This window comes from Osmia lignaria, chromosome 4, assembly GCF_051020975.1.
Source record: "Osmia lignaria lignaria isolate PbOS001 chromosome 4, iyOsmLign1, whole genome shotgun sequence".
NCBI lineage: Eukaryota > Metazoa > Arthropoda > Insecta > Hymenoptera > Megachilidae > Osmia > Osmia lignaria.
In genome coordinates this window covers 9,583,233-9,601,437 of record NC_135035.1, presented here as the reverse complement: position 1 = coordinate 9,601,437, position 18,205 = coordinate 9,583,233, and the positions used below count along the sequence as shown (strand labels likewise).

General features: G+C 50.8%; 2 protein-coding genes across 7 annotated transcripts in view; one reads left to right on the top strand and one right to left on the bottom strand.

Moving 5' to 3' along the window:
• The window catches only part of LOC117603374 (uncharacterized), a 183,652-nt gene that overhangs the window by 136,537 nt on the left and 28,910 nt on the right, over nucleotides 1-18,205 (top strand). The window lies entirely within an intron of this gene.
• tio (zinc finger domain-containing protein tiptop) overlaps nucleotides 1-18,205 on the bottom strand; it is a 66,414-nt gene that overhangs the window by 44,695 nt on the left and 3,514 nt on the right. For 2 of the 6 annotated variants that reach the window (XM_076688115.1, XM_076688116.1), the window contains exon 1: nucleotides 3,223-5,008. The exons of the other annotated variants lie outside the window; for them this stretch is intronic. Coding sequence is in view for 1 of the 2 variants with exons in the window: in XM_076688116.1 (XP_076544231.1) it covers nucleotides 3,223-3,229 (7 nt within the window). In the remaining variant the exon portion in view is untranslated. Of the gene's footprint in view, nucleotides 1-3,222; nucleotides 5,009-18,205 lie in introns of those variants that run through there. 6 annotated transcript variants of the gene reach the window in all.

Sequence of the window (18,205 nt, the reverse complement as noted above, 5' to 3'; positions counted from 1 at the left end):
ATGGCGCATCGTCAACTGTTTATCCCGGTTCTTTTCTCGAGTAAACAAGATTTCAGGTGGAAAGCATCGGTATCCGATACGCTATGACGAAACCAGGAAGACGAGGTAACCGGTCTTTCGTCGAGTTTTCTCCTCAAAAGATAACACCGGCAGTCTTGCCGAAAAGCTGGTATTCAAGCTACGTGCTCTGTGCTCTATACTCTGTGCTTCGTGCTTCGAGGAGGTCTACCAAGTTGAAAGATTTATCGCTCTCCACTTATAATAGGTACGAAAAGTCGAGTTGCGCATCGTGGGTGACTCGACGAAACACGTTTCGTTCTTTCTCAAGGGAAATCGATCGATATTCCCATGGAAAGGCTCTATCGGGAATTCGTTGAATCGTCACTGTTAAAGGAATCGTATCGCCTGTGCAAACTGAACGAGTCTGCAAAAAAAGAGAGGAGACTAGCAGACTGCGCACCAACGATTTTACACCAGCCTTAAATAATAGAAACGACGCGAATTTTTTCTTAACATCTGCAGTAAATAGCGCGTATAAAACAAGCACGGTTCAACGATAAACCTACAAAGCCAACAGATGTGGTAGAAAATTTGTAACTTCTTTAAATCGATGCCCGAGGTAGTACGTTAATCGCTTTTGAAAAATATGGTTGCCAGATCTACAGGTTTTATAGCTTTATTACCACCCAAACAACTCTAGAGACTCTGAAACATATTGTCGGTACTCAGGTACACCCCAATCTGCTTTCCTCGCAAAATTCCAATCTTCCCATTGTCGATCTAACCACGCAATACACCTGATGAATCGTTCATCCGTTCCTCTTACCATACGTATCTAATTGTAACGAAATGACACGATTGCGTAAGAGAGATTTCCTAGCTCGTAAAATGAAGAAGTTGAATTGCAAAGGGAAGGAAAATCGGGATCGAGAAAGAAGGATTTGGATCGAATCGATTTCATGGCTCCGGTTCGGCTGATTATACGATATTGTTATACAAAGGAAATCATGCGAGAAGGAGCGCACGGACGTGAACGGAAGAACGGATGGACGGATGGACGGATGGACGGATAGACGGGCTGACGGACTGACGGACAGACGGATGGACGAACGGACAGAGATGCGTACGGAGCGATCAGGTTTGAGCAGCTGTCTGCAACCACGTCACTCAAGTTCAGCGTGTCGGGTTCGCGGTGGAATGAATGCCTTTCATTATGAGTCTTATCTTCTGCCCGATCTCTCAACCCTTTCTACCTCGCGTTCCCGCTGCTCTCCTTTCTTCCTCGCCCATCTTCCTCTTCGCTCCGTTTCGTTCTCGGTAAATTCGATAGAGCAGGACTCTCGCGTTCCCGGAGGATACGATAGAGAAACGGAAAGAACGAACGAACGACGGAGAAGGAAAATGTTATCGTCGAACGGAGCACAGCCCTCTTTATACCTGAGTACCGCGAGATTTATCGTGGGTAAACCCGTCGAGTTTTTCTTCTTTCTCCAACGGCGACGCACCGACCGGTCTCCAGGGTCGAACGGAAGGATAATTAGAAGGATACACGGTATCGCGACCGCTTGGACGCGCACGATTCGATCGATCGAACAACGAAAGAGTGAAAGAGCGGCGGAGGAGAGGAACGAATGGTATCGGGGGAATATGAGCAATCGATGACAAAAGTCGACTACCGTCTCGTCGAACATTCGAACGGAATGAACTGTAAATATTTCCTTAGCTTAAAAACGCGAAGGAAAGTGTAAACGCAAAGAACCTGTTCACTAGCTCTTGATTCGCATCAGAAACACCTGCTATCATCGACGAGTACCCGTTCATCTTCCGGAGACAGCGAGAATCTCGCATTCCTCTTTCGAACGTGTAAACGCCGCGATAGCTACGGCGCGGTGGCGCGCTCGCGATGACAAGCCGGACAGTTTGACACTCGACTTCCTAACGATCGGTGCTGCCTGTCGGAGAAAAAGGAAGCTTTGAATGCCGATTCTGTGGACCGCTTGATCGACGCGTCGTCTCCCTGTCGAGACCGTCTCTCTTTCTCTCTTTCCATATCCTAGATTTTCTTCTACGAGCCACCGCTTTGTGTGCCAACCCATTCGAGTTTAACGTTTATTGTCTGCACGCGCCCGTCTTTGTCCTCCTCGTCATTCATCGCCACCGAGCGACCGTGCGACCGCGTACACTGACGACCGTCCGTTAACGCGACTTGTTTTATCAACGAAATTCGTCCAACTTCCAGGATCGTTTTCATTCGCCAAAGTTGACAAGCGAGTCGGAAATTTAAGAAACACCGAACGAAGAGGAGGTATTGGGGTTCTTATAGATTGTCCGAGAAAATGTTTGCAAAGTGGCCTAGGCTCGGTCGAAGCAAGAGGCAATTGGTTTCGTTGTCTTTCTCGCGACTCCGTCACTTCGAGCAATTGACTTTGATCCGTTCGTGCGCGCGTAACATTGAACGCAATTACGGTCAATTTACGATGCCTCTCCGTTTCTCTCGCTTCCCTCCGCGTTTTAGCGGTCGCGGTCGTAGGTAGAACGCGATACGCGATCCACGAATTTACGCGCGACGCGTATAATAGTTCGAGAAATGTCGAGAAGGGTGTTTGACATAGTTCGATCGAAAGGTAGCCGATTCGTAAGGGAAAGGAGCGGAGAACCTTCTCGTGCTTTCCCGCCGTTAAAGCCCGCGAATTCGAGTGGACGCGACTCTTCGTATAATATTACATCCTATTAGGGAGGAATAACTGCCGAATGAAACGCGACGACTAACGATAAACGAAAGGGGCGGTTCCTGCTGGTGCGTGTCGGTTGATCGTCACGAGGTCCATGTAGGGCCCTAACGCGACGTCGTTCCTTGGTAATCTATCATTTCAGTTGGTCCCCGTCTTGGCTTCTCCGACGATATCGCACTCGGGAATTCCTTCGGGTACGCGGTCATCGGTGGTCGCGTAAAATCCACCCCGCGAAGAATAAATAATCGGTAGACGGTTTTTGGCGAGCGCGAAGGAACGATAGACGCGGAGGGGGACGAATTCGAGTTCCTTCGGGAGATCGGGGTGACGGCGGGGCAGTGGTCGGAAGGGGTGGTTTGTACCGAAGGAAAATTTCGACTATAAATAGCAGTGTATTCTAAACGAGGTACAGAGAGCGCATTGGATCTAAATTATGAATTTCATCAGCGGCAGTCTGCCGTTTCATTCCGCGTTTTAGCCTTCTACTCACCCTCCATTCAGCCCGTATCCTAGCAAAACACTCTTCCCAAGCGTTCTCGTGCCGCGTTCCCTCTTTGCCGTCTTTGTCCCGCCTGGCCGGCTTCGGTTCTTTCGGTCACGTCTCTTCTTCGTCGTTCGCGTTCGCGTTCGCTTTAGCTTTCGCGAGTTTTCCACGGATAGCCGCGTCCCACGGCACCCTCCGCAACCCCCGTACGCCCCCCTGGCGTTTTCCCGGCACCGCCAGAGATGAAAAGTTCTGGCGAAGACATAAAAATACGGCGCTGCATTTCCCTTTTAAAATAACGCCCTTTGCTCCTTTTTCAGTTTATTATTATCAAGTTGCGCAGGCTGTGCAAGCGCGCGTTCGCTTTTCGCTGTTTGCCGACCTCTTCCTCTCTTTCTCGCTCCCATCGAGATTCCCTTCTCGCCGACTTCCTTCCACTCGGCAGCCACCCCTCGGTACGACCGTATCTTTGGCTATAACGCGGCAAACTCGCACCCTGTTAGCCCCGTGTTTTCCTCCCGTCTCATCTCGCAGCCAACGCGGCCCGTTGCAACTCTATTCGTAACTTCGCGTTTGGGAAGTTCCAGTTATGGGAACGAACGTCCTCGTTTACCTAACTATACGCCCGCTCTACCCGACTCCTCTTCGATAACGCGATAACGCGATAACGGCAGGCTACGAGGGATCGCCGCACCGCGGTCGTTCTCTCGGTTTTCCATCGATTTTCCCGCCGACCGACGGTAGTCATCGATCGAAGCGCGAAAGACGAAGAGGACAAAGAACGAATTTGGTTTCGTCAGCGTGGCGACCTTGAATACGATGACGAGCTCGTGACGCGAGAAGGCGTCCGGTTCGGAGCAAAAGCGAGGATCGCGCCTCACGCCGCACGGCTACACTATTTATAGGCGGCCTGGCAAAAACACGAACGATGACGGCAGGGTGCGAAGTGCCTTCTCTGAAGCTCGACCAAGTAACTGGAGAATCGAGCGGATCAAGAGGTGGAAGGAGAAGAAGCTGAAGAGGATGGTGGTGTTGGTAGCGGGAAGCAAGAAGCGAGAAACGGGCAGCGGGGAGGCGAGTGGCGAAAGACGCGGGAGAAGAGACAAGACAAGACAAGACGAGACGAGACGAGATGCGCGAAGAGAGGCGAGAGAGCGAGGAGGCGAGTTCGATGCGGAGCAACGTGTGCGAAAGGAGGAGAGAACCGTCGATCAAACGTCGCGAACGTCCGAAGCGTCTGTCTGGAACGAAGACGTCTCCATCAGACGTCAGATCGAGCCACACGTTTCTCCTTCCTCTCATTTTTATTACCGCCCCAGGGCTGTAGCTACTCGTGCTCCGATTCGTGCCATCGGCACCAACGAACAATGTCTTGCGAAAAGATCCGCGATTTCGGGCTCACCGAAACGAGAATTCTCGATTCTCGATCATCGATAATTTGGTGGAAAGTCGAGGGTTGTAGAGCACGCTGGAATTTGTCCGCGAAACTAGCTTCGAGCCGTTCGAGCGGTAGTTGGCGAGGAAGCGAACCGATAAAACGGCCAGATACGCGGCTGATACGGGAACGACGCGCATCGTCCCAAAGTGTTCCGGCTAGTTGCGACGCGGTTCAACGTATGATTATCCGCTCCCCTGAGGCCCGACTCGGCAGAAGAGAAACTACGCGGAGGTGGTGTTGCGCGAAGGGACGCAGTGGAGGTGGTGTTGGTGGAAGAGGAGGAGGATGAAGAGGCGGAGGACGCAGGACGGTTATTAGTTGCCACGCCGTTGTCGTTTTATCTTCGTGCCCAATTAGCAAATATCATTCTGTAATGCAACGTGACGGGGCCTCCTCTGAAAAGAGTGCAGCTGCATCGGCATTAAAAAAAGGGGTAGAAGAAAGCGACGCTCGAGGGCTGCGGGTCGACAGCGGGGCCAAGGGAGCGTGAAAGAGGAAACGACAAAGATAGCGGATCCCCGTTCAAGTTTTTTTTATTGACATTTTAAAAGGTACCCGAATAATACCAGTCGACATACGTAATAATTATTGCCTTGCTCTCGCTACCGATCGGTAATGCATGGAACGATTCTCGCGACCGGTACTCCACGAGAAAACGGCATCGATCGACGATTTTAAGCCGTCCACCGACTTGCCGCGCGTCCCTTCTGGGATTTTATACCAACGACTCTCGATGTTCGCCGCGCATTGTAAATTATACGAGTAACGGTCGATTAATTACCAACACCGATGCGCCAGAACTCGTCCAAGATTCGCTCGTTACCCAAGCCGAATCCCTGGACATCCCGAGAGTGCGTTCATGCTTTCCACCGACTCGCGTCAGCCGCGAATTAATTCTCTCCTTGTCGTTTCGACCGTGATACCCACCTCGCCGAATGGTACGAGTATCGTCATCGCCAAAAGTCTTTCAGTCTTTCCGAGATATCGCGGTTCGATAGTTTCGAATTTTTTAAAAATCTGATCGAAGATCGGTTGAGGGGTGGAATAAATGAAAAAGGCGGGAAACGGGTGAACGATTTCAACTCGGGAGCCCGACTAGAGCAAAGATCGATGACGACGATGCCATGCCGAGAGAAGTAAGGTGAAGGTGAAGGTGAAGGTGAAGGTGAAGGCGAAGGCGAAAGAGAAGGCGAAGGCAATGGCGATGGCGAAGGCGAAGGCAAAGACGAAGACGAGGGCGAAGGGGAGGCGAGGACGGATCCGAAGAAACGACTGGTTGGCAGTGCACGGTGGTCAGTCAGGTCGATGTCAGCTCGCTAATTGGCAGCCGTGTCGCATAAAGGTACCTCGAAGCCGGTTTGTGTAGCTGGCTGCTCGTCGCGTAATTCGTAAGCGGTTCTTGCCCCTTCTTTCGTGGACGCTCCCACCCAAGCCTATCCTCCCTTCGTTCGCATTTCTCTCCTCTCTCGTCTCCCGTGCAACCAGCTACTCGTTCATCCACCATCCAAATATCTTGGCATTCGAATGTCCCTGCGTTTTCGCTCTACGCCACTGACCGCGACCCATACACTCCTCCATCCACACCGTTCCTCCTCCGAACACCTTTCGGCCCTGTTTCCCTTTATGCGTTTACGCGTCGCGCGTGGGCGAGTTAAACGGAATGGACAGCCTGACAGCGAGCGCGTCGAAACGAACGACAAAGAGAGACCGTGGTGGACAGGGTGAGGCGAAGAGATAGGGGCCGGTAGAAAACCAACAGGGAGGAAAGGAGGTGGTTAACCGAGAGAACGATGTATCCTCCGTTGCATGCCTATGAGCTCGATCACCGTTAACTCTTGTAGAACAACGAAACGTCATGGGTGGTCCACCAGCATACGTTTTACCAACTTTTTCTCCGAAAGCGTACGGGGGTGAACCGCGACCGGAAGGAATTGCCAGAGTACAGGAAAGGTCCAACGCGGAAGGCCGGTAGGCGATGAGTACGGAAGGGAAGAGAAGGGAACGGTGCGAAACGGCGGTGGGAAACTGGGAGTAGTGGGTGGAGGCAGCGGCTGCTATCTGCACCGCGGCTGACACCTGACGGATAGCCTGGCGTCGGCAACGCGGGATATTAATTTGGTAATTTATGAGGCCCGATTAGGCAGCGCTATCTGTCGAGCTAATGCGCGAACCGTTGGCAGGTCATCGCCAAAGGGCCTGTGTTTCGAGCCGCTAGAGGCCCTTCCACAGCAGGGACTCGGACCTACATCCGGAATTCGAATTTCAAAATATCGCGTCCACCGAATGACGGTACATCTTTGTAATTTTCACGAACATAGTCGAATCCTGAGCGTGCCGGTGGTTAAGAGGAGAATCGTGTACGTACGGGAAGTCGATTGTCGCGAATGGACAGAGAAACGAGGAGGGGAGAGAAGGTTTCGGAGCTATAAAGCGGCTCTAGCCTGGACTCTGATCACGGCAGCAAAGCCGCGTTACTTCTGACGCGTGATAGATGGATGCACAATGGAAGAACACGCGTGCCTGGCTGGGTGCGTGCGTTACCGGTCCGGGTAGCCGTGTAGGTATCAACGTAGGTGGATGAGGATGAATGGCTCTCGTCAAACGGAAGGGACCGCCCGCCGTTTCGCGCCGTAATACGCGTCCGCGTAAGAAGCACAGTAGGTCGGCTTATCGATGACCGGACGGCTACTTACCCACCAGAGAACAAGCCACTTACCGGGTTCAAAGTCTCGCCAGTTGTTTATCACTCGACCCTTGACAATGTCTCGAGACCGACCCTAAGCTATTCGTACTAGCAAACTCGGTTTCATCGACTCTTTCCTTCGGTATCCTCGCATAATCGACGAGAACATCAACGACTTAACGAATTATAATTACGCGCGACGAATTACACGGTTGGTTTATCGATAGCCGTAAGGTAATCGAGGAATAAGCGTCGGTTTTGCGATCCGAGTAACCGCGTACAAATTTCCGCGCGATTGACGGAAAATCGTCGAAGCGAAAGAAATAGAATCGATAGGCTGGTTCCGCGGGTAAAGCTACTCGCCGGCAACGCGTTTAACGAGTCACGAAGCTGTACGGGAAATTAGAGCTCGCGTTTTCGCGTGCAAACGCGACCGTACAAACGATAACGTTCGATTCGAGTTGGCAGGTCCTTTAAACGGATCGCACCGGTGACGCTGGGAAAAACAGAAAGCGCCGCATCGAACGGGAAAGACAATAATCGGGTGTAAACAAAAAAGCGAAAAACAAAAAAAAAAAATACTTTCAGCGGAGTGGTAGCGCGAACAATGGTAGCCACAAATCAACGGGATTATGCCACTATTTCACGCATGGCTATGGCCGGCTCGCATGATAAATCAAGCTGTCGTTGGGCCACAATAAACAATAACATTTGGACGGCCGGCTGGCGGGACGGCTGGTACGACTCTTCTTCACTTAACTCGGTCATTCGCTCGCTCCAGCGCACGCTCCGATCGCACGTGTTATTTCCTCGGCCTCGACGCTCCCGAACGCACACCGGTTCTCGATAATAAATCGCTTCGCGAGGACATCGACGAGCGCGTGGGCATCTCGCTGCTGCCTGTCGTCCAACTTCTCCTCTTGCTTTTTTTCTTTCCTTCTTTCCTTCTTTCTCTCATGCCCGATAACCACGCTGTTAAATCTGTTGCGATAAACGGAGCCAGGGATCGTTATTGATCGTACCGATTCGATTGACCGCGAAATCGATGAAACTCGCTCCGTTTCGATCGACACCGAGAAGTTACGAAATCGTCGCCGAGACGTTCACCGTATCGCCTCGATGCGCCTACCCGTGGAATTTGTTCGTCGACAAAGTCGATTGGAACTCGCGAACCGGTCGCGTACAGTGCACGACCGTATCCGCCGACTAATTATAGCCTCCTATTTATTTTATTTACGCGTACGCGCGCGGGCGAGTTCCGCCATGGTACTCGTATGCACAGATACACACATCGAGTACGGTACAGACATAAATCAAAATTCCATTTCAACGTTCTAACGAAGGATCAAATAAAACACTTTAATTGACGTTTTTACGGCGGCCGGCAGCCCAAGTCGAACTGCTGCCTACCCGCTCGACGACTGACCCCGCTCATTCTCGTTCGTTCCTTCGTTCTCGAGTACGTTTCCAAGACCGTTCCGGTCACGTTGCACGGAGATACGGCGTTTTGTCGCGCTTTTGCACCGTACTCTGAACACCGTACACCGTATACTTCGAGAATCGATCGATGTTTGCGTATCGATTTATAGCACGAAGACACTCGACGATTCTTACGACCCTGTTTCAACGAGAAGTTGCGTTCGCGTCTTTGTTTCGGAGCAAGACGCGTAAAAATGGACGAAGAAGAAGAGAAGGAGTCGAGAGGAATCGAGACAAGAGGAGAAGAAATAGGGGGAAAGGAGAAATGGTATGGGATAAGAAGCGTAAAGGGGGATCGGTGATTATAGCATCGCGGTTATTGTTAAGGGTGCGTCTAGCCGCGTTACTCCCCGCTCACAGTGATTATCAGTAATTTCACGGTTTTCGGAAGAACCAGCGTAAATATAGAGAAAGCCCTCTGGCCACTTTAATATCGCTCCACGCCGATCAATAATAATAACGGAATACGCGGCTCTTGTCCCGGACTCGATACACCCGATGTATTATAGTAATTTCCTACCACGATTTCTACTCCTTCACTCTGCGCCCTTTGGCCCACTGCCCGTCTCGAACCTTACGAATACAGCGTAAATTTTCGAGGAATCGAAAAATCCTTATCTAGAAAATATTTCGTATTTAGTCGTATTTGATTTTCATTGAAATTATCCTGAAACAGAAGGTGTAATATGCGAAGAGCTTAATGGAAAAAATTGGATCGGTTTCGAAGGAGAGACCCGATAGATCTGACTAGCCAAACTCGAAGCGACTCCAGCGACGAAAGGCCACGGAACGAGATGAAAAAGACCTCTTCCCTTCCATATCGAGATAATGATACTCCAGCTTCCATCCCTTTAAATATAAACACGCACCCTCGCTGGACCGCATCATCGTTCGTTCCTCCAAGTTGATCTTCCAGCCTTTTTGCAACTTTTTTCTCTCTCTTCTGTACCCAGTTTGATGCTCGATTCTAGTTGTTTTGCGGTTTACGACGGTTCGCGTTACAACTGATTATTAGCCGCCCTTCCTCCTACCTTTCGTCCTTCTCTCTTTCCTTTCACGTTTCCCTTCTTTTCTCCTCCACCTATTCATCGTTCCTTCTCTTTCTCCATTATTATACGTGGCCGCCATATACGGCCATTATGCCCAGACCCCGATATACAACACAATCCGCTGTAATGCCGGCCATAAAATTAAATTAGGGTTATAACACGATTTTTCACAAAGGTTCCGTGGGCCGCACCACACCGAGCCACGCCGCATCGCGCGCTACGTTTTCAACCGTTCTTCTCTTCTTGAACGTATTCTCGTGGCTCATCGGCAACTACCTGCTTCGATCGAACGTACCTGCCAGTACGTCCCGATCGTTCGATCGATCGACCGACATTCCTACTGTCGGAAACCAGCGTACCACTTTGCGAACCTTTCGAACCAATGATCCTGTGCTCTTAAATGACTGTAAAATGCTTAGCAACGCCTTTGAACCCGTCTCAGCTATTCTCTTACAACTTACGCCGTTGTATTAGCAATGGCGATCTATTTAAGATGAAGGAATAACGTCTGTCGAAATAGTTTATCTTCCGTCCGATAATCATCACGGGTTTATAAGGTATGCGAGGATTTTTGATCGCGGGTCAACAGTAATCGTCGGTGCATCGGTGTCTCTATCTATATACGAACTATGTCGCGTATTAAGGTCAATCGGTAGAAATATCCGCGGCACGGCGTGGCGAATCAGCGACGAATTAAGAGAGGAAGCGAGCGACGTCTGGCACTCGTTAAAACGGACGAGACCGTAAAAGTGTATCACTGATGCACTGTGCAAGATCAGCGCGTGAAAAGCGCGTTATGCCAAGATGAAATTCGGCGGAAACGAGTCGCGATCGAGTGGACGCAACGGCGAACGAATCTAATTAATAACTGGATTATTCTGTACGAAGGATAGAATCGTTTCCAAGAAGGTTCGTGTTGTCTACCTTTATGAAGAATTCAACAAAGTTGTGGATAGACGAGCGAGCCTGGGGCCTCGGATAGAGAGATAGAGAGATGAAGAGGGAGAGATAATAGAGCTATGGGGGAAGTGAGAAGCGAGGATGAGAAAAGGAGCGTCGATCGGGAAGAGGAAAAGAGAGAAGGGTAGAGGGTGAGAGGGAGGAAAGTTTCGGGAAGGAGAAGCCCGCGAAGAGAATTCGAGAGGCCACAAATCACGGAACGAGGGTGTGAGGCGTTGGAAGTAGGGTTCGTCGGAAGGTGGAAGAGGGCCGGAGAGGTCGGAGGCAGCGATAACAGGGGGGTGGACGGGTTGGACGGTTGGACGGGTGGTCGGGTGACGGGGCAGGGTGGCGTAACCGGGTTGGGAACGGGGGCGAAGTAAGAGGCGAAGGCAGAAGCAGAGTCAGAGTCAGAATCAGAGGCAGGGGCATAGGTAGAGGCAGAGGAGGAGTGGCAGGCTGCAGACGCGGGGCGCGACATGCTTTATGACGTCTGTTCATCACATCGCCCCAGTCTCATAAATTAGAAATCACCCCTTAGATAGCTGGCACCCATCTACGATGGCGTCAGTGCCGTATCGTGGGAGGCAGGGATCGCCTCCGACTCGTCCGATCCACAAGAAGGCGGGGGAGTGAGACGGAGGGCGGCAGAGAGGATAGAGCGGCCAGGGGAGCGGTACGGACGACGGCAATAATTTTCACCGTATGTCACGCTGCTGGAAGAAAAAAACTGGCCATGGCTCCGCAGGATCGCACGAACCATTCTCGTTGACCCTCTACCGTTCTTTTCCGTTCGCGTTCTACTCGCTTCGGCTTCGACCCCGGCTTCGATCTAGCCGCGTAAACGCAAACCTTAGATCCCTTCCAACCCTCGATATTTTTTAACCACCAACAGTCGTTTCCCTTAAATCGTTGGAAAATCAACGAGACAACGAGAAACCCCGGCTGAGCTTACGAAACGGCGAAACTTTAGTCCGTCACCGTGACAAGAAATCTGAACTCGACGTCGCGTCGCGTCGCGTGACTGACGCTCGACGTTGACTGTATCGATCGCTTGTTCGTTCGTCTTCGAAGTAATCGACGTTGATTAAAATCGAACCGATCTATTGGCCTTATCCGTTGCTAGACTGACCGGTGCGCGTTTCTAACGTGTACGCGGCCTTGTTTTTGCACCGCTACAGAACGCGGCGTCTAGCTGTCGTTATTCTCGCTTTCTTCCCCTTTCTTTACCCCTCGTTCGTACGTTGGCCACCCTACACCGTGACGTCCACCTTCCTTTCAACGAGAGCGACAAGCGCAGCAAGCTGTCATCGTGCCAAAATATCTTTCGTTCCCTTCCTCTCTCTATCGCCCTCTTATTCTCTTTCGCTTCCACTATTTCCATGCTCTTACTCCATTTCCCTGGCTTATTCGTCTCTCCGCTTCTCCTCGGTTGATTGTGAGTCACCGGGCCATCAAACTTGGCGGTAAAGCGCGGAAACTTTACGGTTCCGCCGCGTTTAAAGGTGAACGATTGATATCACTGGGCGAAGTCGAAAGTCGAAACGAAAAAGGAACGAAAAGGGAAGAAGAAGAAAAAAAAAGGAATAATTCGGTAACGAAGGAAATGACGCGAATGAAAACGGTGCCTCGATTCTCGAGACCCTATGAAACCGGGAAGAAAACAAATCGGAATCTTTACGGTGCTCGCAAGCAAGAGGATTCGTTGTCGAGAAAACTTTAATTGGTTCTCGAATCTTAACGATTAATTAATCTTCGATTGACTCTCGACTACTAATGATTCATTACGGCCGATCTTTGGCCGTTACGATCCTCGACACAAGAGGCGCGGAGAAAGACGCAGACAGCTAATCGTCGCGACTTCTTACTTCTGCAAACTTTGAACGGTGCACGTTCGATACTGGAAGTTTAAGCTAATAACAAACTATAATATTTTATCCAAATGTCTTGGACGGGTTTTTTTTTCTTTGCCATGAGCTCGATTGGAAAGGTTCCGTCGACAGCTGCAAAAGCGTTCATTCGAAGGGAGTTTCGAAGGAACGATTTGACAGACGCGGAGCTGTATGTCGCAACTGTCCGCCTGTACACCACAGACTCGCCACTGACAAGACGATGGTCCCTGTCGTCATACTCCCCCCTCGATTCGTTCGATGTGGGATGTGGAAGAATACTTGGGAAAAGTGTGGACTCGAGATACGGTGTAGCAAAGGGGTAGAACGTAGTGCAGTAGCAGCAGCATGAGTATGAGGATGAGGACAAGGAGGAAGTGAAAAAGGAAGAGGAAGAGGAGGATGGGAAGGAGGTAGAGTTGGCATCGGTGGTAGTAGCGAGAAGTAGCGTTGGTAGTGGTTGACGAAGAGGACGGTGGCGTTCACCACCACTACTGAGAGGGTAGCGTTTATGTGAACGATACAGAGGGGTGAGCGAGTTTGGAGTGCGGATTCGACGGTGAGGCGAGGCTGTCCATCTCGCGGCACGTCGCGGTAGAATGGAGTCGTGGAGTAGGTCGAGGGGTGGGTGGACGGTCGAAGGTGGAGGAGGTGGTAAAATGAGGGTGGTTTGAGGTGGGTGTTTGAATGGGGAGGGTGGTAGCTGTCGCTCGCCCGGGCAGCAGACGTCTTCTGACCCGGCCGGTGGCTCAACTCGACTCAACTAGACTCTGCTTGCTGGCAGGAGGCAGCAGCCGGAGAAAGAGGAGGAGGAGGAGGAGGAGGAGGAGGTGGTGGAGGAGGTAGCGGCTGAGGAAGAAGAGGTACGGGGGTCAGGGGAAAAGGAAGGTTCGCGGAGGAGACGCGAGGAGACGCGAGCAGGGATAGAGAGTAGGGTGGGTAGGTGATGGCGATGGTGAGGGGCGCGGATGGTAGGTGCATTGCTTTTCACAGGAGAAGGTGGAGGAAGTTGGGGTCGTAAGGGTGGCAAGCGTATCGATCCGGACGGAGCTTGGCTGACGGCTGACGAGGCCGTCACGCGAGACGAGACGAGACGAGTCGAGTCGAGACGAGACGGGACGAGACGATACAGCCGGACGAACAGACATACCCTACGTACGTACGAACGGACGAACGGAGCAACCCCACTCCTTCGATCTTCCCTTCTGCCAGCAAGATTCGAAGGGGGTCGCGGTGTCGGGGTGTACGAAGCGGCAAGCCGTAATAGTAGATTCGGAGATGAGAGAAAGAGAGACGGACATAGAGAAGACGAAGAAGGAGGACGGACAGAGGACGGAGGACGGAGGACCGAGGAGCCGCGAGGGAAACTCGAGAGATACTGCTTACTTCCCCTTCGGGGCCTTCTCGTTGCGAAACAGTAGCTAGATTGTACGTGCATGGCCGGATAGCTTGGCCACTGTGCCGCGATATCGTACTTCCCTTCCTACCCTCGTACTTTTCCCGCGTCCGTGTACTCGTGCACATATAGGGGCGCGTGTCTGTGAAGCTTCCGCTTTACGCGCACTCGTCCCACCCTTCGAACGCGATCCTGCACGCGTATGCGTTTACGAGTTTTGGCTCGGCATGTCGCGATCGCTACTCTCCAACGAAATCTTTCCACTCTTCCTCAACCTTCCATCGAACCAGTCCGAGCAAATTCTTGTCTCGCATCCGGAACTCTCGGTACTTTGGCCAACTTTTACGACGACGATTACTCTTCTTAATGAGAGACGGGTTTCGTTCAACGTCGACCGTTTTATCGACCGTACCTCGACGAAACGAATCGAATACGTTCTATGTTTCTGGAAATTTCCCGCTATTTACAGAAAAACGGAAAAGACGAAATGTGAATGCGATCGTGGAACTCTAAACGGTCGTGCTTTCCCTGGATGGCCGAGTTTATTTCACGGCAACCGATGATTAAACAACGACGTTCTCGACTTGCCGCGTCCAGTTCGTTTTTTCCTCGCACCCTCGAACGAGCTCACGTTCGTTCTTTTACCCAGCCACCCCAATCTCGGTCGGCAGCGTTTCCGTGCCCCCAGTGTGACGCGTTATATATGAACTGTTCGACACGGCGATTCGGTTACCTGTCGCTGCGTGTTCGAGCCGAGTACAGGTAACCCGAGGGAGTTTGCAAAACTGGCAAGGAAAAGTCGGGGGTGGCGGAATTGTTGTGTGCGTACCGGCGAGAAACGGGCGAGCGAGGGAAGGAGAAACGAGAGGTCAAACGCGCTATCACCACCGCCACCACGCCCACCCCCGCGTTCCCGCCTGCGGCTACTCGTCCGCGAGCGTAGCCGCAAAGCGAACGTTGTCGCAAAGGCAAAAGAGTCTCGCCGCGTGCAAAGGGCAAACACCGAAAGTCACTTAAGCGTGCCAGCACGTTCAACGCCAACCGCGGCACCGGTAGTTCCTTCTCGAGTGGCACGGCGTGTCGTCGCTGCGAGGACAAACCGTGCCTTTTCTCCAGCCGATCGGACGCCGAAGCAGATAGAGAATTGGAAAAGGAATTCGTAAGATCGCCTCCTATCCTTTCACTTTGATCGTCCAACACCACCCTCTGAATCTTTCACCCCATTTCCCACAGATCCCAGGCGTTAAGATATTTTGCTCGCGTTTCAATATTCGGCAATTCTCTCTCGATATAGGTAAATTAACCTTTGCAACCTCTTTTACACCCACGAGAATATCGTGAATTTATTTCGGTTATTGTTCATCGTTTGACCAGAAAATGAAATAACGGGGCTGCATCGGAACGGTACGGATACGCTTTGATGTGCTTCCAGCACCCACAAGCGTCTCGAACGGCTCCTTTATGGCAGCCATCGGGCATCTGTCGTACTGCTGTCTTTTTCTCCGGCTAATTTATTAGCACCGCTTAGAGAATGGCGCGGGGAAAGATCCGGCAGCAGGCGCTAGACCCGAGGAGCGACCAGTCGTTGCGTCTCTCGGTATAAATTGGGAGACGGATCAGTCGGATACGGCGACGCCGGTTTTACGAGCATCGAAAATAGGGTGAGAGGACGCGAGACGAGACGAACGCGGCAGCTACCGCTAACGCATCGCGCTCGATGCGATGAAAACTCTCTTCTCGTTAAATGATTTATTCCAAATGAGAATATCGACCAGGGCTACGTTGCCGACGGCTCTACAGCCGCGTTATACCGATACGATCAAATTCGAGCCCTTGATTCGTTTCTTTGAAACACCTACGTATTTTCTACAGGTGTAGGTACAATTCCTGATTTTCCACGGCACGACGTTCGCTTCGCAAGGGGGTCACGGATCTACACGAAAACCTGTAATGTTATCCGAGAAAATGGTCATTACCGTGAAGCATGTACACTTTTGTCAGCAACATACGGTGATTTTTCATTGGTATTAAATTTCTAAACGATGCAACGCGAAAGCTTTAAGATTTAAATGTTGTTTCAAAGAAATGTAGTTGCGAACGGTTATAAAACAAAAAGGACAAAGTAGAGATCGGTGTACAGGCTCGTTTGTCTCGAGATATACACCGGTTTTAGAGTACTTGCTCGTCGCTGTTACATCGCGTGTAAATCATCGTCACCGGAAGAAATAATGGAAGTCGATTAGAAAGCCGGCCGAATAGCAGCGTACAATAAAGCGAAAACGTCGAACCTTCGAACGAAAGCGATTTTACTATTGTCGTTTTTCGATGAATCTCATCGAATCGCAGCGAATGGAATCATCCTGTTTTCGGCCAAAAAATGTTTCATCGATCCTGTCAGACGCGATCCTCTCTCTACCTGCGCGTTTCTCGAAGGTTATTCGACGATAAACTTTAGTGGTTGGGCGTCGAACGTTGTTGTCGTCGTTGTCGTTGTATACTTTCCTGTTTCCGTGTCTGGTCGAGAAGCTTGCGAGAGGTTGGAAAGGCTACGTAACGTTTTTCACAGGGCTGAAGGATTTATGAGGCTGGGGGAGTGAGACTATGAGACCCAAAAATGCGTCGGCATTGTTTGAGGTGAAAGTTTTGCGCAATGGGTGCCGTTCGCCACGGGTCACCGAGGGATTTTACTACGATCACCAGTGAAATTTCTCCTTACGAGGAGGAGCAGGTATCTACGGGACTGGGTACCGTGTGTCCTGTCGAGTCCTTTTAAGGACGTCAGGAATCGTCGTAAATTTTTTGCCGCCCGTCTCGTAGACCTCGAATCGGTTATGGCCATGGGAAAAACGTGTTTTCCTTTTCGGCCGTTCGACGTTGTCCGCGTTTAAAAACAACGATCGATCGAGAAATTTGATCGAAGGAAGAATTTCCGTTCGCGGTTAAATCGCTGGTAGGTAAAATTAATTGCTCGTTGGTTGGCGAACCGACGCGCTAAATATATAATCAAAGCCGAAGATGTTTAGCGTCGAATACGCGAGCGAGGTCTGTGTGTCGTCGAATCGATCATTTTCATCTGGTTCTCCTGGTTGCGGCGAGTCTTTCGACCAGTTCCGCAGAGTCTCGAATTGAAACCGTATAGCGTACCTAGCGTCGTGTTGCCTTTATAATTCCGGACCTCCGAAAATATCTGGTACCGAAGACGGACGACGACCGTTTGAATGCGCGTGCGCGGACTTAAGGTACTCTTCCTGCTTTATGAATGGAGCCGTGGATCACGGAGTCGCGTCGCGTCGCGTCGCGGAGAAACGCACGGAACGGTGGCCAACTCGATCATCCCGTCCTCCCAACATATTTGAGCAAAGCCTTATAATTAGCGCATCGCGGTCGAGGCTTCTTCGCCTCTTTACCTCTTTGCCTCTCTCCTTATTCGATTCTTTGACAGTATAATGGTTGCTTGAACGAATACTCTGAACGGTGAATTATCGATTATTGTACATCTAAGGGTGGTTGTTGATCGACAACGTACGCTTTCATGGTGGTTGCTCGTTCGTTGCCAGAAGCAGAACGAAACGCGACTGGCTACGGGTTGATCGTGAAACAGCCACGAGATCGAATTACAAATGAGTTTGCTTTTTCGGACATTAAGAAGAGAAGAGGTGCCTTTAAACTGCACCTGTTGCGCCAGCTACGAATTTTCTGATAAATAGCCAACGCGTTAAACTAACGCGATCCTGAATCACCCATCGTTCCTCGAGACGAAAAGGCCGGTAATAAATAATGCGACCTTCTTAGAATCGATTACCTCGAACGTGACGTTCACCGTTAACAGGTAATCGAGGAGCGAACAAAAATAGTGGTAAAGACGAATCTGTCGCGTTCGCAGCTTTCGATTAAGCGCGCATCCTGCTCGATCTTCTCGATATTTCATCAAGAATTTTTCGACGAAACGAGATCGAGACCGAGATTGAACGGTAACCTTTTCGCGTATAATGGTAATATATTGTTAATTAACTTCCTTGAAGTAACGGTCGCGGCATGTTGCTAGTTTCGATAGACGGCAGATCGATTTGTACGCTGTTTCTCGAATCCTTTCACCGAGACGTCATAAATTAAACG